Below are 25,062 nucleotides of genomic sequence, written 5' to 3' on the forward strand. Positions count from 1 at the left end.
AGCCACACTACTAATCACCGATCATCACCTCAGTCTTATTTAAACATGACCAAAAGGTTCAAGTAATGAAGGCACGGTTATAGTCAAGAAAAAATCCCTATGAACCAAAACCCCTGGCTTCAGACTGCTCTTAATTCATTTTCTGCTCTTAGTTATGAACGTCAGCAAGAGGGGATCTTCCAAATATGGTCATCTCAGCACAGAAGCCCCACCCACCTGCTACTAATCATATCTTCTGTTTGCAAGAGGCAACCAATCATTAGAATAGAAGGGAGCTAAAGGAGCATGTTTAAGTCTGGGTGAACAGGGTGGTTCAGTATGAGAATAAATAAGGATTATTTTTAACTGTGAATCATCCAAAGCTACTCCAGACAAGAAATGCATGTAAACAAAAACATCCCAGCAGACAATGTGATAACCAATTAAAGTTTATTCATATTTTTTTTTTAAATTCTCGGTACATTCAGCACTTGTAGGAGGAAAAAGCAACAAAATCAGTTTTAAACTAAAAAAAGAAAATTTTAAAATTCTAACCATTACTCTATTAGAAGATAAAGATTTTTTATTTTCACCTCCTCTTAAATATAAGATTGAAGGATCAGAGGAGGCGTTTTCAAATAGACATCAGTGCAGGGAAGGTCAGCTTCCCATAATCATCTGAGTATTTCATATCCTCTCCTTCTCATCCCACAAAAGGACAAAGTTAGGCATAATGCCACATCTCTCTAACACTACTGTCGCAGTGTCGAGACGTCACTCGCACAACAAGCCTTCAAAGGCTGAAGAAATAAACATGATTCCTCAAATTTCCAAGAAAACAAAATTAACTTATATCAACAAAGGTCGCCCATAAAGGTACATTAAAAAAAACAACAACAAAACAAAGATAAAGAAAAAATGTTTTGTGCTGAAGAGGAGAACATTAAAACTGATCCTAGAAAATATGTGAAGGTCAGGGATCTATTTTGGACTGGTTTTATTACAGGGCTGAGGAGGAAGGAACTGTGCACCCGCAGAACTAAAATAATGAGGCGGGCTCCCAAAACCTCAGTGGGACAAAAAAATGAAGAGGCGAGCCAGAAAACTACCGCCCTTCTTCTTTTCTTCAATCAAAGGGGAACCGACAGCACTGAAACAGAGACGAGGAGGAAACGCTACTCTCTACAGGAGGAAGGAGCCGGTGTTCTGCTGGAAGACGGAAAGAGAACGGAGGAGGAGGGGAGCGCGATGAACCGTCATGTTTCTGCAAAGGAATTTGTTAAAAAGATGGGGAGTGGGGTGGGTGGCAGAAGTGTGTGGAAGACAACGCTGGTGTCATAGTGGACGAATTCAAGCACAGTGGGGGCAGGTAGGGGAGGAGCAGACACCGAAACACCCCTGCCAGTGCCAGCCCGCTGCGTCCTCAGCTACACTGCTTCCCTCTCCAGCTTTTCCTGCGGCCTTCGTCCATCCCTCAGCGGCGCCTGTCCCTTGGGTTGCTCCGACTACGAGACCGCCGTCCACTAGCAGCGCCCGGCGAAGGTCGTCGGGGCCGGTGGCTGCCATCCCTCTTCTTGTCCCCCTCACGGTCCCGATCTCTGTCTCGGCCCCGCTCTCTGTCTCCGTCAGCGCCTCGCCCGGCTGCTCCGCCGCTCGTCGCCACGCTGCCATCCTTCTCCCGGCCCTTCAGCCTTTCCTTCTCCTCCTCGCGTTTCTTCTCCTCCTCTTGCAGTTCCTTATGCCTTCGCTCGCGCTCCTTTTGTCGCTCTGTGCGATCCAAAAGCCTCTGCGCCACCTGAGAGGGGGCACAAACACGGCGCACTGTTCAGGTGCAAGTACAACCACACCAGTCACTCGACACTAAATGTCAACATGTGAAGGACCAACCTGCTCCTCGGTGAGGGGAAGCCAGTATATACACGGAGCTGTTTTGGTCTTGAGGAACAAGTCGTCTAACAGTTTGGCTGGAGGTTCATCTGCCTTCTCTGTCAGTGAGGAAACAGAACCAGGCTGTTACACATGGAAACCTGAGCGCAAATATACATGTGATTAAAGTTGTGACTCACAGACCACACAGCAAACACTGCTGCACAGTTGGGGGATGTGGGGTTGCTTGTGTTTATCAACTTTGGGTATTGCATATGAGTAAAGGGCTCGCTGGGAAAGAAATCTTAGTTACTTTGCCAAATTGTGCACCTTTAGATTTTATTTAAAGCAGAATGGGAGGCAGAGCCTTCCGCTTTCAGGTCCCTCTTCTGTGGAACCAGCTCCCAGTTTGGATTCAGGAAACAGACACCATCTCTAATATCAAGATCAAGCTTAAAACTTTCCTTTTTCATAAAGCAGCAAAGGCTCCTGGCAATTTCCCATGATGCATTGTGTTTCTTCTTCACTCTGTGTTTATACATCACTCTGCTTTTAATCAATAGTTATTGTTAATCTCTGGCTATCTTCCAGTGTGTCTTTTGTCCTGTCTTCTTCCTCTCACCTCAACCAATAGCGGGAGATGGCTAACTCTCCCTGAGCCTGAATCTGCCGGAGGTTTCTTCCTGTGAAAAGGGAGTTTTTCTTTCTACTGTTGCCAGGTGTTTGCTCAAAGCTGGTCATCTGATTGTTGAGGTTTTCTCTGTATTATTACAATATAAAGCCCCGTAAGACATTCACACCAATGGCCTACTGGAGGTGGTGCTGTATAAATATAGTTGAACTCAACCCCCCTCCCATTCTGACCATTTTCACTTGTGATTTCATCACAAACCTTAAACTCACAAAGTGGAAACATCAATCTAATAAAACAGAGATTTGGATCCCTGTGAAAAAATTAAGCTTTCCCAACGCTGCCAAACTTGTGTCATCAATCCAGTCCAATTATTTTCTTCCCCACATTCAGAAGCCAATCAGCTTCTGCTCCCTGTTCTTTGAATCTCTTCCATCACTCCGCCTTTCACCTCCATCTCCACCTCATCCTGGCCACCACCAAAGTCCAATTCCTCCCACTGCTGGGACTCAGCTCAGCTGTGTAGCTTAATTTGAGTCTAATTGACAAATTATTTATCACAAGCTCTGAACTTCAGTAAATCATGTTCAGTTATCTCCACTGATCTCTCCTTACCGTAGCTTTTTTTTTGGTTTGTTTTTCCAAATGCAGGGTAGGACACAGATAAGTGGACCTGTGCAAATGGTTAGATATTTACAGGAGTGAGCCAAATGCAGCAGGAGTGCAGGGAGCAGTGTAGAGCTGCACAAAGAGATGGACACTGAAGCGTTAATGAGCCAATTTCTCAAAAGCCTCAGATTCTTTGAACCAGCTCCCAGATCACTCTGCTTCTTTTTAAATACATGAAGCTCATTTCATCCCCAAAAGTGACACAGTCGGGAAGCTTTCCGTGTTGATTAATTAATCATTACTGTCTGTTTCAGTAAGGTGTACTTGGATTAAACTCCCCCCTCCCCCACTGTGATACTCTTAGTGAGTTGTCTTACCCTTCTTATCAGTCTTCCTCTCCTTGCTCTTGGCCCTCTCTCTCCTCTTCCTGTCTCTGTCTCTGGATCTAGATCGTCGTCCATCCTCTCCCGGCCGTGCAAATTCCCGCACTTTATCCCGGTCCCATTCCCGCTCGCCTCGCGCCCTCTCTCGGCGCTGCATCTCCCTTTCTCGCTCTGCCCACAGATCCCGTACACCTCTGTCTCGCTCGCGTTCACGCTCACGTTCCCTGTCTCTGTCCCTGTCTCGTTCTCTGTCTCGCTCAGGCATCAGAGGGGGCAGCCGGATCGGTGGGGCAGCGGGCGGGGGAACAGGCTCCTCCTCTTTGTCTGGCTTCAGGACACCTTTGTGAAAGTCCAGCTGTTTGAAAACATAAGCAGGCAGGTTAAAGAGTAGCTGTGGAGAGATTATTAAATGCACACAAAGGTGCATTTATAGGTTTATTTTTTAAAACACCTCAATATTAGACTGCAACCAGTGAGGTCAAGTTATTTCTACTCACTAGAAGTTAAAGAAGAGGTAATAGCGAAGCCCTATTTTTCCTCAGTACATTAAAAGTAGCAGAAAAATGATCCATTATAATAAAATGAGCTCAAACCATGTTAAGGCTGGACTGTCCTCGCCACCACCCAATGTGAAGTCTTCAAGTTTTGTGTGTGCTGAAAGCAGTGCATTTTTATTTGTGGCATTTCTGGCTTGTTATTACCTCAGCCTGCTCACAGAAGTCCACGTTGAGGACCTTGGGATTGCTCGTAGGCCACTTGACTCTGTGGAGGGCAGCTCTGGTAGCGACAGCCTCGTCTGTTGTAGCGTACTACGAGGGTAGGAGGAAAGGAAACAGAGAGAAAACAACCCAATCACATCTCAGCCAACACAAGCTGTGAAAACAGGCAACGGCACAAACAGATGGAAGCAGATGGATGAGAATGCAGAGGTCAAAAATATTATGCAAATGTTCCTTGTTGAATTTTCTAACATATATTTGCAAAAACAAATTATCGAGCCGTTTGACAGATGCTGATTAGGAAACAATATACTTTAGAAACTGAGCGCTGCATAATTCCACATGTAGCTTGTTAACCACATGCATCCACTCCTGATGCAGTGAAACGGTTCATTTGGCAATACGTACTGTGACATAGCAGTGAGACTTTATCTTGTCAATCCAAAAGCCCTCTTCCACTACGCTCCCTGTACGGTTCAGCAGCTCCTTCAGCTGGCCCAGGGTGAAAGGTCGCACCTGTTGGACAAAAAAAAAAAAAAAAAATTCAGACTTGAAGACATACTTTAATGATGGTCTGGTAAAGAAAGCCCTACCAATATATTATTTTTTTAATCGTTTTATGAAATGTAATCTGTATTTTCACCACTTTCAGCTGTATTACAGATTAAAGCTGCAGCATATTAAACAGGGGAATGCCCTAAGGTCACAGCTCAGACAATAACCCTTTTGAATTTAGGTAACGTTCTCCTCTAGTGCCACCATCAGGCCAAACAGCATATTTTTTCCCACTTGACGATCAAAGACGGCCATTTCTAGGTTTGACATCTGCTTACACCGTCAGCTCCTGTGTTTCTAAAGTGTAAGGCCACCTGAGATTACTGAGCCCTGGTGACCAACGTATAACCCACATATGACGCAAGCAACAAAAATCTCCAAATGGCAGTGATTAAATGTGTAATGTCTAGTCTTGTCACAGTCTGTTAAGTCATGCTCTGTGCCCCTGACTTAAGCTGATGCCTGACTACAACCTTAACACCTGGGTAAGCATTCCTGTCTGTAATTATGGGAAAGATGGTGATGATCATGTGATTACCACTGGCATACAATATATCCCATTCATGGAAAACTACAAAAGTTTAACTCTTGAACCTGGTATAAACACACACGATTAAGAGGGGAATTTTACAGATTGGGGAGGTGTGTGTGTGTGTGTGTGTGTGGTAACAAACCCACCAGGTTTGTCACATGGATGATGTTTGACACTTTTCCACGAGGTGGTGAGGGCTGCCTGGTTGTGCGGACGGGATCGTCGATCGTGACGGACACACCGGACTTCTGTTGACTTATGGAGCGACGCACCAGGCTGTCGCTGGGGGTAACTGTTGGAAAAAAAATGAGAAAGAGCCAGGAAGAGTGAGAGGGAATCACTGGAATGTTGCCACAGGCATGACGGAAAGCTGGAGGTAGCAATTAATTATAGCAATTAAGAATCCACAAACTTTCACCTTTCTTCGCTTCCCCGTCGAGGCTGACAGACGTCTGTGTTTCTGGGGCGTCCTCGGAAAGACTGCTCTTCCTGTTGTCTCTGGAAGTCCGACGTGGTTTCTCTGTCTCCATTTTCTCCACCTCCTCTTCTTCTTCTTCTTCTTCCTTTGTCTGTCCATTTTCCTGGCTGCTACCTGGGACAACCTGGAGAGGAAAAAAAGCCCAAAACAAAACAGGAACATGAAGAGAAGCCTTGTAGTTTCCAAAGTATTTCACTCAACGCCACCTACAGGCGTTCCCTTACCTGTGTGACGGTGCGTCGGATCTTGAGGCCTTTGTCTGGGTCGCTTCTGCTGGCATCCGGGTTCTCCTCATCACCAGACAACTGCAGCTCCTCTGGGTGAAGATCCACGACTGCCTCCTGGTTCACTTTGATGTCGGGGATCAAAGACTGAAGCGTAGAGATGTGGACAGGAGAAAAGAGATAAAAGAGAAAAAGAATTATGTTAATGTGGGAACATCTGACAGCTTCTCACACATTCTATTCAAATTTCCAAATTTTCAATTTCCTTACACAATTGTTTGATAATATGACACACCTCACAGCAGCAGTCGAGTGTAAAATGTAGGAGAAGCTTCCACCAAATGAAAACAATAAGAACACCTCATGATAAATCACTCTTTCCAATTTAAAACGGAAAATCTTCCCAAAATAAGTCATCACAATGTCAGAAGTGCTGGGTGTGTCTTCACTTTGAACAAGAATGATCATGTAAGTTTTGATCCGGAGCCAGAAAAAAAAAACGCTTCACTTCAATCAGAAACTTCTAAAAAAATAAAGTGTTCTTTCTTCTTACACCACCTTTTATAACCTTCACTTCTCTACTATCTGTTGGATGCCAGGTGCTCATCCCTGTGCTGTGTTGGTACCTTCAGGGAGTCCGTTGTAATGCTGATGGAGGGCTTCTTAGCAGTGACGGCCGTGCTGGAACCCCATCGCCTCTTTCTCCCCGCTGCGGTTCCCGTCTCAGTCTCTCCTGCTCCTCCGTCTGTGGTGGCGGGAGAAGTCTTACTGTCTGCAGGAGTTGGGGGAGAGAAAAAAAAAAGTAATTTATCATCATGAAAGTGAGCGATTTGGCTTCTGGTGAAAAGGATTTCACTGACAAGTTACTGCAAGCTCACAGCCTGAAAGCAGCAATGATTGTCCAAATGCTTTTACCCAAATTGTTTTGGCAATGGTGGCAGTAAGTAATTTAGGACAAAATTCAGAAATGTAATTGAGAGATTAAACAATTTCCTTAACAATCTTCTAATACTGGACCATTTTTGTTTTGGCTTGCTTCCACAGAGAGTCTGCTAGAAAGCCTCTGCACACCTGCTTTCTCCTAACACAGAGCTAACAGGCAGCACTTTTTAAAGAGAGGAGACTAGGAATCCTGTAGTGGATAAAGGCAAAGTGCATTTCTGAGGAAACAAGCATGGACAGTATCCCTGCTGTAGCGTGTTGAAATTGGAGAGACCAGTGAGTAATTTTTTTTTAAACCCACTCTGAGTCAAACTAGCACACCATTTCATTTCTTTATCATTTCTTAATCACTGTGCTGCTACCAGAGCTATTAGGTGTGAACGGAAAACAAAGGATGTCATGTTGTTTTAATACCATCAACGCTACGATCCAACAGAGACTACATTCATTGGTGTACAGCACACACCGCAGAGGAGCAGCTGTCTCATCTCCAAGATATAACAGGGTTTCATCAGCTGTTCATTTCAAATATGGCAAAACCTTCAGTCACTGAGGTAAACGTAGACTTCTATGTTTTTCCTACTGACGTCAGTGCAGTTTTCCTCAATCTAAAGCTGTACTATTTAAAGTTTGTTCATGTAACAAGTGACGTGGAAACAGTTGACAACTAAATTTATTTTTGGTGTATGATCCAATCGCAATCAAGTGATCAAGTGTGGTGGGGTTTTTTTTTTTTGTGGTATGGACTAAATCTGGGATTTTGGCCCTTATTACAGGTTACTACATATAACCAATAGTGCAGGGAGATACTGTATAATAGTTTGGTGATAGCAGAACGCCATATGTGCCACGTTCCTTCTGTATTTCCTGGCAGGCTCTTTATCTGCTGACATCTGACAGATTTTTCACATGCACGTTTTAAAAAAAAAAAAATCTGTCTTCTGATGGAAAGACTAAGTCTGCTTTTAGGTCCCATAATAAGCAGGCTATGACAGTAATATCCGACACAGTCTTAGTAATCAGCGCACACTCACATTCAGAACGACAGTCATGCTCAAAAAACGCGAGGAACTGCGTTTCCAAGTAGGGTTAGGTTGTTTTTTTAATGTCCACACCTGCATGATGAAGTAGCGGTGCTCACAATCACCAGGTTTAGCCGGAAGATTTAAAGATCCTTTAACGCAGGGGTGTCAAACTCAAATACACAGTGGGCCAAAACTCAAAACTGGAACAAAGTCGCGGGCTAACGTTAATATTTATTGAAATATATTTAATCCTCCAGATATAGGAATGAATCTTTTCTTATGGACTCAAACACGTTTTGCTGAAAAACTGAATATGGAACAAGCAAAGCTTAATCCTAAACAATATATATATTAGCTGTATAATACCAGTAGGCCAGCTCTAATAGTAATTTGGTTTGGCTTCGCGGGCCAAATGTAATTAGGCTGCGGGCCAAATTTGGCCCGCGGGCCAGAGTTTGACACCTATGCTTTAATGGGTTTTTAAGACTCTCTTATCTTTCTGATTTAATTTTACACTACAAACTCTCCAGAGCCCTCAGGTCCTCTGCTAGGAGACAGTCCCTAAAATTAGAACCAAGACTCACGGAGAGGTATCTTTTAGTTATTATGCTCCGGGTTTATGGAACAGTCTACCTGAAGACCTGAAGGCTGCCGAAACTGTTGAGATGTTTAATACAAAACTCAAGACCTTCCTTTTTTTAACACGCCTGGTTAAGGTTTTTGTGTCAGTTTTATTTATTTTAATTTTTATTTATTTTGATTTTCATTTAATTATTTTTATTATACTTTATATTTACCCTTTACTTATTTTTTTCTTCTCTGTATGATAGGTGGGTGTCTAATGTGTAGACGTGGGTGTGTAGGAGGGGTGTTGAGAGAGTGCAGAGAAGGTGGTGTATGTGTGTATTTCAGTTTATTTTCTGCATCTTAATGCATAAAAATTCCTATAAAAATAAAGTTTTGATTGACTGAGGAGGCCAGGTGAGGGGAAGCAAATTGGAAGAAGTTCCCATCAGTTTGAATGTGGATAAACAGAAGTGCTATGTAGGATAAATCCATGGAGCTATGGTAGTCGAGTCCAAGAATAACCAGATAATGTGCTGAAATAAAAAAGGAAACTTGTGTACTGCAGTGTTTTTCCTGATTAGATGTTATTACACAGAGTTTACTTTTGCCATCTTGCTCATGCAAGTACACCGCTTTAAAAAAAAAAAAAAAAAAAAAGAGTGTCTAATCTTTCACTTTAAATCCTGCTCAATCTATCGTCATGTATCCTGTAACATGGGTAAGGTTTCTGGTCCAGGATTCCAGGAAAAACGATATAACTGGTATACTTACTGGTCAGGGATATCTTGCGAGCAGCAAAAGCCTTAGGGGTGGTGCTCTGGAAAGAGAGAGAGACAGAAAAAAAACATACAGAAACCCCAGGGGTGCGGGGTGAGATGAGAACCGGGAGTCCAGACCCAAACAGGCATCAACAGAGACGAGGTGAAACAGGAAAAGTGGAGGAGGGGTGGGGGGACGAGGGGGTTAAAGTAACAGAAGCCCGGAGGCTCTAATTGTATTACATTAAAAATAAAAAATCTCTGGTTTATACCAAGAGGCTCCAGACACATTTCTGCCATCCACCTCTGCTCAGAGCCGCTGAGATAAATCTTTATGCTTCTTCACTTCTACATGCGTTTGACAGCAATATGGACTTTAAGAGCAAAGCAACTACAGGATCAGTATTAGGACACAAGTAGGGCAGCAAGATGGTGTCTATCTGCAGACTAAAGTCACAAGTAAGTCTTAGTAAACTAAAACAATTCTTCAGACACCAAAAAAAATTGGTGCCAACATTACATACTGTGGCAAAGTTGTGAAGTTTCAGAGGCTTCCTAACTTTACACACACTACTGCTGATGTAACGAGAAAGAGCTCGCGTTACTTTAGCAGCGATAATAAGTGAATGTAGAAGTATGTAAAGTCATGTTTACTAGCTTTCTACATGCAAAATAATTATTATTACAATAAGAAACACCCTACAAATATGTTTCACAATGACTACAGCTGATAGGATTGCAAATGTTCCACACAAACCCAACTATGGTCCTGACAGAACGAACACATTCAAATCACTGTTTTCGATTTAAAAGAGTTTCGCCATGTTTCAGGTTTTGATCAGTAGATGGCAGGAAGTGCAGGACCTTTGCTTCCTAAATAAGCCGTATGAAGTGGCTAGTGGCTTCCTGACAGTTTCATTAATTCCATTTTGTGCTGAGGGAAACGTTACTGATCTGTGTTCTTCGACAGCACTATATTACTTAATTATCTCTAGATATTTTGCAGTGTGCAGGTAAACAAAATAAAACCCCAAATGCAAATACATAAGAGTATATTTTGTTTGCCCTCTTGTGGCTGCAAATTTGAATGGTTTGAACTTGTGTGGCTTTTTGTAACTATTATTCTGCGTTTACAGGGTGCTGATGCTGCTAATGCACTCGATAAGCATTAAGGTAATGGTGTGTAGCTGAGTCAAGTGGTGCAATTGAATGATGGTAAAATATTAGTGCTAATGAGCAGAGGTGGAAAACCAAGTGCTGAAGACGTACTAATCTGTAGCAGAACTATCAATACTGCAGTTGTAATTCACCTTAAAGAATGCATCATATTAACAAAAGGCTATTGCAGATCCACAGTCTGTGTTTAAATGTATACAGAGCACTCTCGGCTTGATGTAAACATATCAAATTGAACTGCAGTACACATGACAGTTCCAGAATTTTGGACTAAATTACAAGAGGAGGAAAAAAATATTTTATACACTAACTCCTGTCAAATATTTACACATTTTTAAATAGAGGTATAATGACAAGTCATTTCCTGGTACCATTTAACACCTGATTCCTTACTGGCCCAACCTCACGACAGTGTGCACTGTATCTAGGCAACAAGGATCCAATCAGAGAAGGCAGAGAAGTGAGGGCAGGGCTCGATTTGAGAGTGCAGATTAGCCACCAGGCAGGAACTGATCACCAGATTGGACTTTTTTTCTGGGGAGGACTTTTCTTGACTGACTGCTGGTCACACAGTCACGATTCAGTCTTTTTGAGGGGGGTGGCAGAGGTTTCAGAGCGTCTCTGTGGACTCTGACGGAGTCAGGGGAGGGATGTAGGTTTACTTTGTTAGAGTCCAGGATCTGTGACGTACATCTGATGAGTCTTTTGTTAACGCTTGAGGCTAGTGTCTTTCATTTCCATTGGTGCTTACATATTCTCCATTCCCCGTGGATACTTGGGAAAAAAATGGGATTTTCAACATGATAACCCCAGATTGTCTGTGATGCCTTCCAGCTCTTTTTTACCCATTAGGTTTCTGTAGGTTTCCAAGTATGCAGCGAGAGTCTTACGCTTGCTTTGAGTTCACCGCACAGAAGATCAGAATCAAGTCTCTTAACAGGAATAAAGATGGAAAAAAAATAATCCAGTCTTTGTTGAACTGCAATCCACGGCTGTAGTCAAAGACAGAGGGCTCATAGCAGTGCTAGCATGACTCCCCCCACACACTCGCATGAAACCATGCAAAAAAAATTTACCAGGGCCAAGCTGTGGGTGTAGCGAAGAGATGGATACATAAATAAATACGTAACAGCAACAACCGCAGGAGTCCATCTGCAAGGTCCACAGTAGAGAGAGAATATCACAATGTCACGGTGAGACATCCACTGAGTCACACTGGTGCTCACTGCAGGGAAAGAACGGGCAGCAGTTTGTGGAGCAGATCCACCCTTCCTGGCAAAGCGTAGATGATCAATACAACCACAGAAAAAGTGCATCACTGTGGTCAGATTACTTGTCCTTGGACAGATGTCTTTAAAAGTCTCTCTGTGTCTTTACTAAACTGGAACCATTCAGGAAAACTGTTGTGATCTTAGCTCAATATGAGTCCCATTTGAAAGGTGTGCCACACTGTCAAGGCAGATGATAGCTGCAGGCTTTACAAAACCAGAAATCCAGATGTGTCACATCCATAGATTTTTGTCTTATCCACAAAGTTGTCCAACAAAAACAAAAGAAAAAAAGCCCATGGGTTGTTGCTTACTAGCAGATTGTCTTAGTTGCTCCATTTGAAAGAGTCTTAAAACCCAAAACGGCGACAGCAGCATTAATTAGCAGTTACTGCAACAGTTCTCAGTCCAAAGTCATTACTCCACTCCACAAGCAGAGGGCAGCGTGGGAACAGAGGAAGCATCAAAAACCAAACTGGAGAACTGAAGTTTTGTCTGGATTTTGGAGGACAACACTTGCAGACTGTGTTTATCCTCAAAATGGCAGAAAGGGCTAGGGAGAGGGATACAGAGCATCAGACACCCTCCCCCTCCTTTAACCCTTCATTTATCACCACCACACAGTCCAGTCCAGAACAGAGAGCAGGCTTCCACGCCCTGTGGCTGCTGCTGCTGTCGGTGGTGCTCTGATGCAAGCTCCCATTACTGCTGGCTGACAGGAGGCCTTGCAGGCTGACGCTTTACTCAGTGCCATGGGGTTGCAGACTCTGGGCCTAACTCAGGTACCAGCGACGCACTTGGGCATAGCGGGACAGGACTTGTAGGAGAAGTAGGAGGAGGAGTGGAGGAGGTGTTGGTGGTGTTGTTGGTGGTAGTAGTAGTAGTACGCAGCAGGTACCAATAGGGGCAATGGAAGAGGCATGGGCACCTTCATAACAAAGCAATCAATGGGGTTTTAAACAGCAATCACACCATAAATATATATAGTGAGAGAGAAGTGTTCATTATGGGATACAAAGGCAAAAGATGAAAAGAGGTGGAGATAGACAGTGAGAGAGAGAGAGAGTGAATAAGACAAAAAGGGAGGCAGCTTGAAAGGAGCAAGAAAGAGGACAAAGGGAGATGAGAAACAGGGTGGAAGAAACAGCAGAAACAAGCCCTGATGTATCTCTACACACAATGTCAGGGTCCATTATTCATGCAAACCCAAAGGGGGAAAACAAAACCCACAAATACACACTCACATTGAAAAAGCGATAACAACTTCAAACTGCACAGAAGCTCACCAGAAAATCTAATTCGAGCACTTTAGATGGGCTGGAGTGTAATGCATGATTGTCCTTTCTAATGTTTCTGAGGGCGATGGATGAAAGCTTTATCCGACAAACGGGAGCTTTGTTAGCACTATCAACAATTCTCTGTGGTATAATTAGACTATAATGGTGGCAGTACTTGTAAAAATGTTGTCTGATGTGATGATGCCTCTTAAATACCCTGACACACCACGTGCAAGAACTTGTGCTGAGAAAGAAGTTATATATCAAATTTAATAGGAAACAAACTTAATGAGAATACTTAACAAAAAGTGACAATCGAGTAACTTTTAAAATAGTTTCTTACAAAAGGAAACAGACAAAGAAACAGCTGTGGACACGATGGACAAGTAGTCCATTCTATTGTGCTTTCTTGATGGATATATGCATTGTAGTTGAAGATGTCCACACGCAGCCTCATATTCATCTGATGGTGATCAAACCAGACCCAACCAGACCCTTGTCACAACTGAGGGAGTAACTACAGCAATGTCAAGTGGGTCACTGTCAACTTGGTGTGTCAGGATCTTTAGATGTTTAAGGCCATTACCTCACCCCACCCACACACACTAATGGATATATAAGCATGCACTCTCTGCAGCATGGATATCTATTTTAAACACAGTATAACCATCAATACTTTCATTCCAGCAGCTTTTGCCACTTAATGTACCTCTGCAGGGCCCACACAAACAATGGACATGTGTGAGAGATCATCTAAATGAATGAGCTTGTTATGAAATATTAGTTGAATTAAAAGCAGATGGAAGGGATGAGGTGATTCCTATTTAACCCTGGACCCAATTCCAACTCAACCCCAGGTCATTCACACTAAACATTTGTGCAAAAAATTGAGTGATTTGTCTATTACGATGCTTTAACTGATGAACACACTGTAAAGTCAGATTTAATCAAAGGCGAAAAATACATTAACGCCTGCAAAGAAACTGGGGTGTGTTGGTTTTGAGTAACCCATCCTTAAATTACACTGATAATTAAACATGCTTGTATATGAGTGAGGATGCAGGTTAGTGGGAGACAGGAAAAGACCCAGGCTCCTACACCCTCCCAGTGACCTTACCTCCTCATGGCGGCCCTCACTGTTCTCAGGCTCAGCCCCGGAGGCTGGCTGCTGGTCCATGGAGCTCTCCGAATCTGGTTCCACCTCCGTCACGGCGGCTGCACTGGGCTCCGACACCTCCCTGCAGGAGGAAAACAGTGGAAGAAAGGATAAGAGTGAAGGTTATTTCCATGAAAAAAACCCTCACATTGACCATAACTACACAATCAATTATAATAAACACATAGGCAACTTACAGTCCAAGCCGTAAACATTTAGCCAGTGACAGTTTTTTTTAAAATTTTGTTTCTGTAAACCACCCCAGTGGATATGAAATGCATACTTTTAGCTTTCATGAAGGGGGTTTTACAAGGTTAACATATTAACCGTTTAGGGATTACAGAGTCTTTAAAACATTTAATGTCTGACATTTATGTTGTCACATCCAGCTTTGCATAAACGTCTAGAAAGTCTCAGATTTGCAACATGCGTGAAAACAGCTGGTGAATCTCCTGGGATCGAGGAGGGGTTCACACACATACACGGTGAAACCGAGAGCAGAGAGAAACTACTGTGACCATAAATTACAGTTAAAAAAAAAGAAATTCCCAGTATTATTTTTATTTGATTGCTGGGGAAGGATGTCCCACATGGCCACATTTTAACAAGCATAGAAAGTAACCAGTGCTGAGGCTCCAATCAAAGACAACTGAGACAGAAATGAGTCCGGCAGCTATTAATGTCTAAGCTGTTGAGGCCTGGGCAGTGTTAGGGTTTGTATAATAGGAGAAAAAACAATGTGTAGGAAAAGAGAGGAAGGGTGGTGAAGGCCAGTGATCTGGGTCACTCCTGCTATAAATAACTCACCAGCTAACTGACACCCAGGGTCACAAACCTTTCTCAGACTAACTCATACTCAGACATAACCTCACAGAAGACTGTGTGTGGTCTTCATCTTATCCATTTGGATCATTGTGGGGGTAAAGAAAAGTATAACAACACCTCTGATTCAACCAATAAAAGCCATGAACTGCGGTTAATGGAGTCGGACCTCACACAGTCAAATGCTTCCCCTCATGTTGTGATATTTTATTACTCATATCTCAGATGAAGATAAAAACAGGAGATGGCATCATTATATTTTTAGCTACCCCCTCAACTCCCCCAACCAGCATTATCAGAAGCCGCCTCCGCTGCCTCCATGTGATGCCACGGGCAGCGAGGCAGCACCCTGTAGGTGGGAGAATCACATCCTGTAGCATCCTTCACTCTAATCACCGTGCTCATCACCCACTGCTGTTCGCATGCTTATTTGCATTATATGTAACAGGACACACTGAAAAATGCTTCTCAATACTAAAAAACCTGAAGGCAACAAAAAGCCTGTTCAAGATGCAAAAATCTCCAACACGTTTAGGCACTAGTTCAATGCCATTTATTCAACAGCCTGTGCAGAAAAACAGCAGTGATAGCTATAACCTCCAGAAAGAAACAAACAAATATGAGCAGTGCATGTGATGTGTGTTACATGTTTTTAATTCACTAATTATTGAGGAAAAGAATAAAAGTTGCCTATTAAATCTTTAAGAATAAAGTAATGTGTGTCTATTCCAAAAATACTTATTCGATCATTATAAAAGGCTACAGGATGAAACTCCTTCATTTTTGTTTGTTATCCACACAAGTGACTCATTGATTAGTTTGTTAATGCCAAAAATATGAATCATGGTTATAGGATTGTGGGTCAGTATTAAAACAACTTATTTAACAAAAAAAACCAAACAATTAACTTAATTAGCATTTATTACTAGGCAAAAAAGACTTTAATGGGTTCAGCTTTAAATCTAATTTACACGAGATAAAATGAAAAATAAAAACTGGCGTATTTTTGACTCTAAAGCCCATCTCACAAGGGCAACGATCACGTGAAGATGGAGGTGGTAGAAAACACAGGGTCATCTCCTTCAGGTTCACCTACACAAATCTCTTTGTGACTTCTACTTCATCTACACAGATCTGGCCGACCAAAGTCTTTCTGATATCTTAACCTGCACTAAACTAAACAGCAAGCGAGTCTGAAGGACAGTGTTTGAAGAACAGGGTCATATTGGGTATATAACGCATGAAGGAAAAGCTTTTTTCAATCATTTTGTTTTCAATATATTTGGAAGGTTTTACACCCATAGTCACTTTGGGTGAGTCACTTTTACCAAAAGGCATCAAAGAAACCCCTTCAGCGAGGTGTTAGCTGTGGGTCTACACATTCAAATCCATGTCTTTTAAAGTGACAACAATCTCGCTATAATCCAACAATACTTACTCAAACATTCTCACAAGTCTTGGTTAAAGACAGACAAATCTTAGCTTTGCACATTCTCCATGACATGTAAGACAACCAGTGTTAAGTTTTACTGCATCTTTTAGAGGAAGGGCTGTAATGTTAGTCTCAGTACTGAAATCTACCCAGGGCAACAGCAGAACCGGTTTCACCTCTTCTTCTTGAGATTAGTCACCAGCAGGACAGTCATGAAGACGACAGCATTCCCTTTCCTCCACACAACACACAGACTACACATTTGCTCTAGGTGTTGGTTTCATTGTCTACGGGTGTGTGGGCAAGGCCAGAGGAACACCTGCATCGGCTATAAAGGGAAGACAGATGTCAGCTAGAAATACAACCCCCGCTTAAGATCTTAAGACGAATGACCACAGAGAGAAAGAATGAGCAGCTTTTTCTTCTCAAGTAACACATTTAAAGCTCCCTCTCTCGCTACTCAATAATCTTGCAATAATGTCACCAGTCAGGAATGAGGAAGCCCGTTAAAAGGTGAGGAACAAGATCTGTAAAATGTTGAAGCATAACGTTTTTTCATATTAACGTTAAATGGATTTTTAAAAAAGCAAGCGGCTCAGGGCCAATTTAACAAAACATGGTTTCCAATCAAACTGGACATACAGTCAGATCCCAGGGGAGGAGAGCGAGAGTGCTGGTACCAGCTGGGACAATTTTATCACACCATAAGGGACCATTCACACTGACTCTACAGCTAACAGATGTCTGCTTTAATGATCTCCCTTGACAACAGTGAGATCATTAACAGCTACAGCAACACAAAGCCAAAAATGCAAATATTGTTCACTGTCATTTAAGCATCAAAATGCATGCGGAGATTAAACATAAGTGTGCTTTTAAAGAGATATTCTAAAACAAGAGGGGGGTGAAAGTCCTTTATCTTGGCTGCAAGCATGCCAGGAAAAATACGAGGTCAGAAGGAAAGATGGAAGAGGAGAAATCAATGTCCACATACTTCTCATCACATCCTGAAATCTGAGGACATTATTTATTCATCAATAGCTCCTTTAGTGCAAATTTAATTCAAGGATTGTTCAAAGAAAGGAGACCCCCACTTTCCCGCTCTGAAAAAAAAAAAGTCTTCCCTTGCTCCTTCACCCAACAAAAGGCTTTCACCGCCGTCCCCACCCCCGGTCCTCTTCACATGGGCGAACACGCTCATAACCAGGCCAATGTGGACACATGATATGATATTCATCAGCCGAGCAGGAGCTGCTAGCTTTTCGGCGCAAAACGACACGCCGAACCCGGATAACGTATCCCGGCAGATTTCTATTTAAGTGGTGTGAAAGTACAAACGGCAACCTGAAGCCTTGAATCGCCCTCTGGCTCCCTCTTACCCGTTTTTGTTGCCTTCGGACAGCATTATGGCCGGCCTTGAAAGGAAACCCCCGGGGATAAAAGATGACACCGTGCCGCTGGATGTTATTTCGGTCAGGCGCTGCTTGAAACCGGCAACGCGAAATTTAAAAAATATCCTGCTCGTATGTTTCAATTACTGATTAGCCATACACTGCGTCGGTATCAGGGATGCACTGCATGCATGACGGCCATGTTGGCTAGCGCGAAAGAGCAACGGCTACCTTCCGGTCTGAGATTTCCAAAATAAAAGCCCAATTTAACGCCCAACCTTGGCGCATATCGAAAGAAAAAGTATTTAAACTTTAACGCAGCACCAGAAAAGAAAACTACATAATATGTGCTACAAGAAGGAAACCATTAAGATATGTTTAGGTTTAAATGAATAACTTTTTAGATATGTGCCATTAGATGCCCATTAATTACATATAACACTCTTTATGTCACCAAGCAGGCTTAAAAATAATCTTTATCAATTAAACTACTAGTTTACTGGGATAAAACTCAAGTTGATTGCCATTACAAACATGCACACCAATTTATCTACCATCACACATGATTCTGAATTCTTTATGCATGAATAACTACTACAGCAATATAGTGTTTATATAGCAATAATTGCTTGACAATTACACAATAAACACTGTGTTTTAACCCTGGGTGTGACCAGAAGTGGCTTTCGGTAGCATGTTATACAGCCTTGTTATAGATATAGTAAAGCAAAATAAGCTGAAAGGCCTATTCCTCTTCAGTTTCCACTTTCATGTATAGGCCATCATAAACCTTGCTGACAGTAACATAATAGTATTGTGTATATATATATATAATATGGCCCATCGTCTGTGCAGAAACATTGCACACAGCAACTGCATCGCTCCGGTGAGCCGAGATAAAGACACACAAAAAAAATGACATTATATTTTTCGGTTTGTGTTCTTCAGCCATTGTAATCATGAATAGTTTTTATACATTTTCAATAGCCCAAAAGCACAGTGGCTATCACGTGCTGCAAGTACAGCACCTCACGTCAACTATCAGAAAATCAAACACACAAACACAAACAGGACATACTTTATCGTAGCCTCATATGACAACCAGAGTTGTGATTACAGGGTTGATCAGGTGCAAAAGATTTTCTGATTTTAACATGAGCAGCAGCTGTTGCAAGTTTGTGAAATACTGCACTAGGTGTTCGATGTGTGTATTTTTCTGTAGCGACCCAAACAACCCAAGCAGCTCAAAACTATCAGAGCAAGGGTTTTAATGAAGAGCTTTTAACTGTATTTTAATGGTTGTAAGAAGAACTTCTAATTGGTCAGGGTGCCTCACAACTGCTGCATATACCATCACAGGCCTGAGCACATGGCCAATAAGCTTGTCCAACATTGGCTATGCTGAACCCTGCCTGACCATATAACTATGAAATAGAATCACGATCTACGATACCCAAAACATCCTGTGATTTAAGTGAGGAAGACACAGTTATGAGGAGAGGAAACATGAAAGAAACAAGAACAAGAAGATGAAAATTGACCTGGACATCAGCAGCCAGTGAGCATCTCTTTGTAAATCCATCACCAGAATTAGTTACCAAACTCTGTGAGGTTATTCCTGAAAAGCGATTTATAAATCACTTTCAGAAATCTGGAATACAGGAATCAAAAAAATGGAACCACAAATTAAGTCCCGGTGTTTGTCTATTGTATGACAGGTTATTAAGCAAATTTTATGTTTGTATGGCATATTTAGCAATGCTTAATACAACTGATATAAAGAGGTGAGACAAGTGTTAACCGCCTTGTCTTGTAAACCATTTAACTGGTGAACTGAAAAGTTAAGCTATGTTGAAGAACGTAAAGCACTCATTTTAAGAGTGAGGGTTAGGATTGCTGTTCAGGTTTCATATATTTTAATAAAGGTTGCTTACCTTTTGGAAAGGTGTGGTGTCTCTGCCCCTTTACTCGGGTCAGCTTTTTTCTCACCATCTGCTTCTTGGTCCACCTTCTGTGAGATGATTCAAAATAAAAACAATAAAAAGCTATATAGAGAAAAGAGATTCAGCTTCAAAATGCTCTTCACTCTGAAGGTTAAATTTCTTCTAGTGCTACAGATAGTGCACGGTTTCTAACTATTCCCTGATATCCACAACAGTTTATTTACTAACCTTCAGCTTCCTGGCAGGTGGTGTTTTATCCTGAGAGGAGGACGATTGTGATGATCGTGACGACGAGTCTGATTTGGAGTCAGAATCTGATGAAGAACCTGAATCTTGGACCTCAGTCACCAGCTTCTTGTCTTCATCTGCCGTCTTCTGTTTCTTTTCCTGCTCCTCCTTTAGCCGTTTCTCCTCTCTTCTCTTCTCCTCCTCCTGTTGTTGTTTCTTCTCTTTTTCTCGTTCCTTCTCACGCTGTTTCCTCCCCTCCTCCATTCGTTTCCTCTCCTGTTCCTTCTCTTCTTCTAAGCGTTTCTTTTCTCTTTCCTGTTCTTCTTCCTTCCTTCTTTCTCTCTTCTGCTCCTGCTGTCTCTCCTTGTCCTCCCTCTCCTTCAGCTGCCTCTCTTCCTCCATCTTCCTGTCCTCTTGTTGCATCTTTGTCTCCCGTCCTGGCTGTGGGGATTCACTGGAAGACTCAGCAGTGGAGTGTGCAGTCTCTCCTGACACACCAGCCCCCTCTGACTCCATCTTGTGTACAAGCAGAGAAAGGGGCCCTGTCCCACGTTTCACGCGTGGTTCGGGACTGCTGGAACGAGAACTTGAGTCAGAATCTTGCCTCTGCACCTTGGAAGGTGGGAATGACACCACCCTTTGGCTGCGTCCAGCTTCTTCACGGTCATCTGGGTCTGGCGGGCTCTGCTTGGGAGTGTCAGGAAGGGGGAACAGATTAGGGGGTGGAGAGGGAGGAGGTGTGGGGTGGCGCAGTTGCATGGGGGTGTGGTGTACCTGTGGAGGTGGGATGTGCTGCGGAGGTTGAAGTTTGCGTTTGGATCTTCCAGCTGATGATGGGACGCTGGGTGGCATCTGCTGCGATGGGGCAGGTCCCCTGCTTCCCTTTCGGACCCCACCGGGACCAGGCCCCCAGTCCTCATCATCATCACTCTCATCATCACCATCATCACCTTCATCACTATCCTCATGGACATGGCTTGATGCTGAACCCCCAGCAGATCGGCTCAGGTGGAGCACAGAACGAGCCGATCCTGGTTCACTCGGTGCGGTGCCTTCCTTCTCCTGAGCTGGGGGTACTGCTGGGGGACAGTCGGGCTGTCCCAGAACGCGCACTGACAGGGAGGCGACTGCACGGGGAGGAGAGGGTGCTGGTGGCTCCTTGTGTCCTTGGTGAAAGGTGGCTCGCTGCATCCTAGCTCCTGGAGCGTCATGGGCCTCCTGGTGATGAAGGGTGGTGCCATGACCTGTCACTGAGTCTCCTGCCCCTCTCTCCTCAGGCCTGGCCAGAACCTGACGTGGCTGCGCACAGATAACTGAGTCAGTGGGAGACGAAACATGATGACTTAATTCTGCTGATGTATTTTTTAAAAAAATGAGTTTAATCAGATTAAATCTGTAATCATTAGAAAAAAATAGTTTATATCATGCAAAAAGCACCATGCTATTATTTTTGTTTTGGTACACAGAATGTTGACAAATGCGGAAAATCTGATTCTTCTGTACCTTTCTGCTCCACAGGATAAAAGCTTTGTTTTCCTCGAGGGTACTGACCTTGTCAGAGGCATAGGAGCTGTCATTGTCCTCCGAGTGTTCTTCATCCTCCTCAGGTACAGCTGGGCTCTCTGAGAGACAGAAGCACGAGGCAGAGGTTAAAAGTCGACCCCGGTCTGAGAATTATACTCCCAGGACATGCCTACTGGATCTCACACAAGCAAAACTTTTCTAACAATAACTTGTAATGATTTCTTTTCCTCACACCGAAAAAGAGAAATAAAAACTTGAATCGTTTTTTAGAGAAATTCTGTCTTAATGGCTGTGAAATCAGAGATTAAAGTGTAGTTTTTCCCATAGTGTGAAATGCTCATTTGACAAGCCACTGTAGGTTTTACACATTTATTTAAATGTTATTTTTAATTTTTAAGCACATAAAGTTAGGTAAGCAAAGACGTTTGACCACCAGGGAGTTTTTGCGAGTCGTCTGAGCCAAAGGACGGGCCAAGTGTGTGTTTGTGGTCTGAATCTTTTACCATCAGCGTCTTGCCCCTGCTGGGCCTCTCTCTCCAGTCTCTGGCAAAGGAGCTCTTGCTGCTTGGCCAGGTACTGCTTTATGAAGCTGTTTTGGCACATCTCCTCTCCTATCTGTAACACAGCGTTTTTAAAACAATGTGACATTGTGTCAAAACATCACCAGACTACTGCAGATTTTAAAATCTCCTACCTGAGAGTTGGGCTGCAGCCCACTGTGAGAGGACGATGTCTTCTGTAGGTTCTCCAGCATCAGAGCCTGATGGTAAGGAGGAGGGGAGGGGAATTCATTTAAATGTTAACGTAATGCCAGAATGAATATTAAAGAAAACTGTAAACCAGATACTAGAATTCTGAGTCCTCTAATTATAACGCTTGTTAAACCTGTTGACTTTTTGTATATTTAAATATCGCATATAGGTTTGCATTTTGTGCACAACATTAAAAAGGCAGACCTAAACCCAATAATAATACTAAATGTGCCTACAATGTAAGATACTTAATAAAAAAGGGCACTTTAAGAATTGTAAAAAGAATTAACATAAATGCATGTATATTAACTTAATAGTCTATTAATCACATGCAATAAATTTATGACTAAAAAGCATCGTCACTCCTGAGCCACTTTATTAGGTACACCTGTTTAATTACTCATTGTCACAGACATCTAATCAGCCAATCACAACTCAGAGCATTTAGGCTTGCAGATATGATAAAGACAACTTGCTGAAGTTTAAACTGAACATCAAATGGGAAAGAATGGCAATTTAAGCGATTTTGAATGTAGCATGGTTGTTCAAGCCAGATTTTCCCACACAATCATCTCTAAGGTTTACAGAGAACGGTGTGGAAAAGGCAAAATATCCCGTAAGCAGCAGCAATGCCTCGACAGCAGAGGTCAGAACGGTGCTTCAAGCTGACAGGAAGCCAATGATTCCCTCAAATAACCACTTGTTACAATTGAGGTATGTAGAAGAGCATCTTAAATGCACAATATATCTAACTTTGAAGCAGATGGACTACAGCAACAGAAGACCACACCAGGTGTCACTCCTGTTAGCTAAGAACAGGAAACTGAGGCTACAATTCACATGTCTTACACAATAGATGACCAGAAAAATGTTTCCTGGTCTTATTGGACTTGCTTTCTGTTCCATTATATGCAAGGTAGGGTCAGAATTTGCTGTAAACAACATGAAAGCATGGATCCATCCTGGCTTGTAACAATGTTTTCGACTGGTGGTGGAGGTGTAATGGTGTGCAGGATATTTTGTGACACACTTTGGGCTTTTTATTACCAGCTGACCATTGTTTAAACACTATAGCCTACCTGAATATTTTCACTGCTCGTGTCCATCCCTTTATGACCGCTGTTTAGCCATTGTGTGATGGCTGCTTCCACAGGGATAACACACCGTGTCCAAAAGGTCAAATCATCTCAATCCGGTTTCTTGAAAATGACACTGAGTGTACTGTACTTAAAATGACCTACACTCTCACCACATCTCAATCCAATAGAATAACTCTGGGATTTTGTGAAATGGGAGATTGCCATTATGGATGTGCAGCAGACAAATATGCAGCAACTGTGTGAACTTATCTTGTCAATATAGACCAAAATCCCAGAGTAATGTTTCCAGCACCTTGTTGAATCTTTGGCAAGAAGAATCAAGAAATTCAAAAATGAAGCCCAACCCAGTACTAGCGCTGTCTAACTAATGAAGCATGCATGAGTCTCTCTTTATACATTCTCTATTGCCTAAATCCTAAAAGATCCAAGATGTTTGTTCGAAGTAAAGAGAAGACACTTTCCATCAGTGCTTTTTCTGTGCAAAGATAAACTCTGAATCCTGACTGAAGCGCTTCATATAAACACATTCATTCACCCTGTTGAAACCCCATCTGGCGTGTGGGGCTCAACAGGGTGCTAGTAAGGTGTACCTGATAAAGTAGTTAGTGAGTGTGTATTAAATTCTTTGACAAGAAAGGCACATAAAAAAAACTTTAGGCATCCTACACATCATTGTTTTGAATAATAATTTGAATATAGGTAAATCACAATAAAATTATTCTCCATCAACAAAGCCTTAAAGAGACTTTAAGAGCAACTCTATTGCTTTAATCTTATCAGCACCGTATTTTTTACTGTATGCATGCTGATATCAGTTTATTTTAATACTGTGCCGTTAACGCACGGTTTGAGTCAGATATGGGGAGTTTATATCGCAATCAAGAGGTGTTGCTTCACTATAATCTTATGATTAAAATAAATACATAAAGCAACGTATTATTTAAAAAAAGACCAATCAATTGGTAACATATTTTTTAAATGTGACTTTAGCGAAGGAGATGATCCCGGTTTTTAACGGTGAAAACGGCGTTTACAAAAATATAAGTTGAAGAAAATTTGAATGAAATAGCTGTTGGTTATGCGCGGAATGTGTTTACATCACGAGGCGCGCCCCCCGTAACCCTAATACACACGCGCACGCACACGCAAGCACGGTGCGCGCGCGGGCACTGTCATGTACACTATGTGCGGCTGTTGGCTTGCTTACTCTCAGCTTAGGCCTGGACTTGACAGGTGCACAGTTCAACTGTGTGCAACACGGTGCTCTGCGAGTAGTTACGAATTAAGTCCGAACTCGGTAGCCGGGCCGTCGGGTTAAACTGTCAGTTACAACCAGTCGAAGAGGAAAACTGTTGTTTATGAGTAATAACGCGTGCACGGCGATTTATGTATTCCCGCTTCACAGCCCACACACATACACACATCGTTACGGCCTCTACTGTTAACCCCCCCACTGTCTCTCGCCTCCTGCTGAACTTGGCCAGACTCGGCACAGACGTCCGTAACGTGAGAGAAAACTTACCCCTTTGAGTCGCTTGATAAGTGTGTTCTTTTGTCCGCTTTTTGGGAGGTTTCTTTGCTCCAGAGCCGCTTTCAAATCGGCAACTCGGAGCGACTGAAGAGGTTTTCCATCAAGCGTAATATCTTCGTCCGCCATTTTGCTCCCTCCGCTTGTCTAAACTCCGTCGCTACGGCTGCCGCTCGGCGTCACAGCTCGGGAGTTTC

General features: G+C 42.7%; 1 protein-coding gene across 2 annotated transcripts; it reads right to left on the reverse strand.

Annotated features, from left to right (window-relative positions):
* Positions 1–412: 412 nt before the first annotated feature.
* Positions 413–25,027, reverse strand: acin1b (apoptotic chromatin condensation inducer 1b). 2 transcript variants are annotated; one of them, XM_082526452.1, is made up of 18 exons: positions 24,860–25,027; positions 22,180–22,245; positions 21,989–22,100; positions 21,513–21,583; positions 20,736–21,260; positions 19,962–20,645; positions 19,725–19,801; positions 14,107–14,227; positions 9,282–9,327; positions 6,603–6,748; positions 5,977–6,123; positions 5,693–5,876; positions 5,421–5,566; positions 4,596–4,703; positions 4,170–4,277; positions 3,463–3,823; positions 1,867–1,964; positions 413–1,774 (listed from the first exon to the last, which is right to left on the reverse strand). In XM_082526452.1, exons 1-18 carry the CDS (start codon positions 24,992–24,994, stop codon positions 1,454–1,456), a joined length of 3,456 nt encoding a protein of 1,151 aa, XP_082382578.1. In that variant the 5' UTR covers positions 24,995–25,027; the 3' UTR covers positions 413–1,453. The 2 variants fall into 2 exon arrangements, with proteins under 2 accessions (XP_082382578.1, XP_082382577.1); XM_082526451.1 differs by having other exon boundaries at positions 19,962–21,260.
* Positions 25,028–25,062: the final 35 nt, after the last annotated feature.

The sequence above is a fragment of the Aulonocara stuartgranti genome, assembly GCF_965226115.1.
Source record: "Aulonocara stuartgranti genome assembly, chromosome: 3".
Classification (NCBI taxonomy): Eukaryota; Metazoa; Chordata; class Actinopteri; order Cichliformes; family Cichlidae; genus Aulonocara; species Aulonocara stuartgranti.

Coding starts and splice junctions, on each gene's coding strand:
- acin1b (XM_082526451.1), bottom strand. CDS start 24,994: ATGGCGGACGAAGATATTACGCTTGATGGAAAACCTCTTCAGTCGCTC. Junction 19,802..19,961: donor CACCTGCCAGGAAGCTGAAG/GTTAGTAAATAA, acceptor ATCATCTCACAG/AAGGTGGACCAAGAAGCAGA. Junction 6,749..9,281: donor TCGCAAGATATCCCTGACCA/GTAAGTATACCA, acceptor CAACTCCTGCAG/ACAGTAAGACTTCTCCCGCC.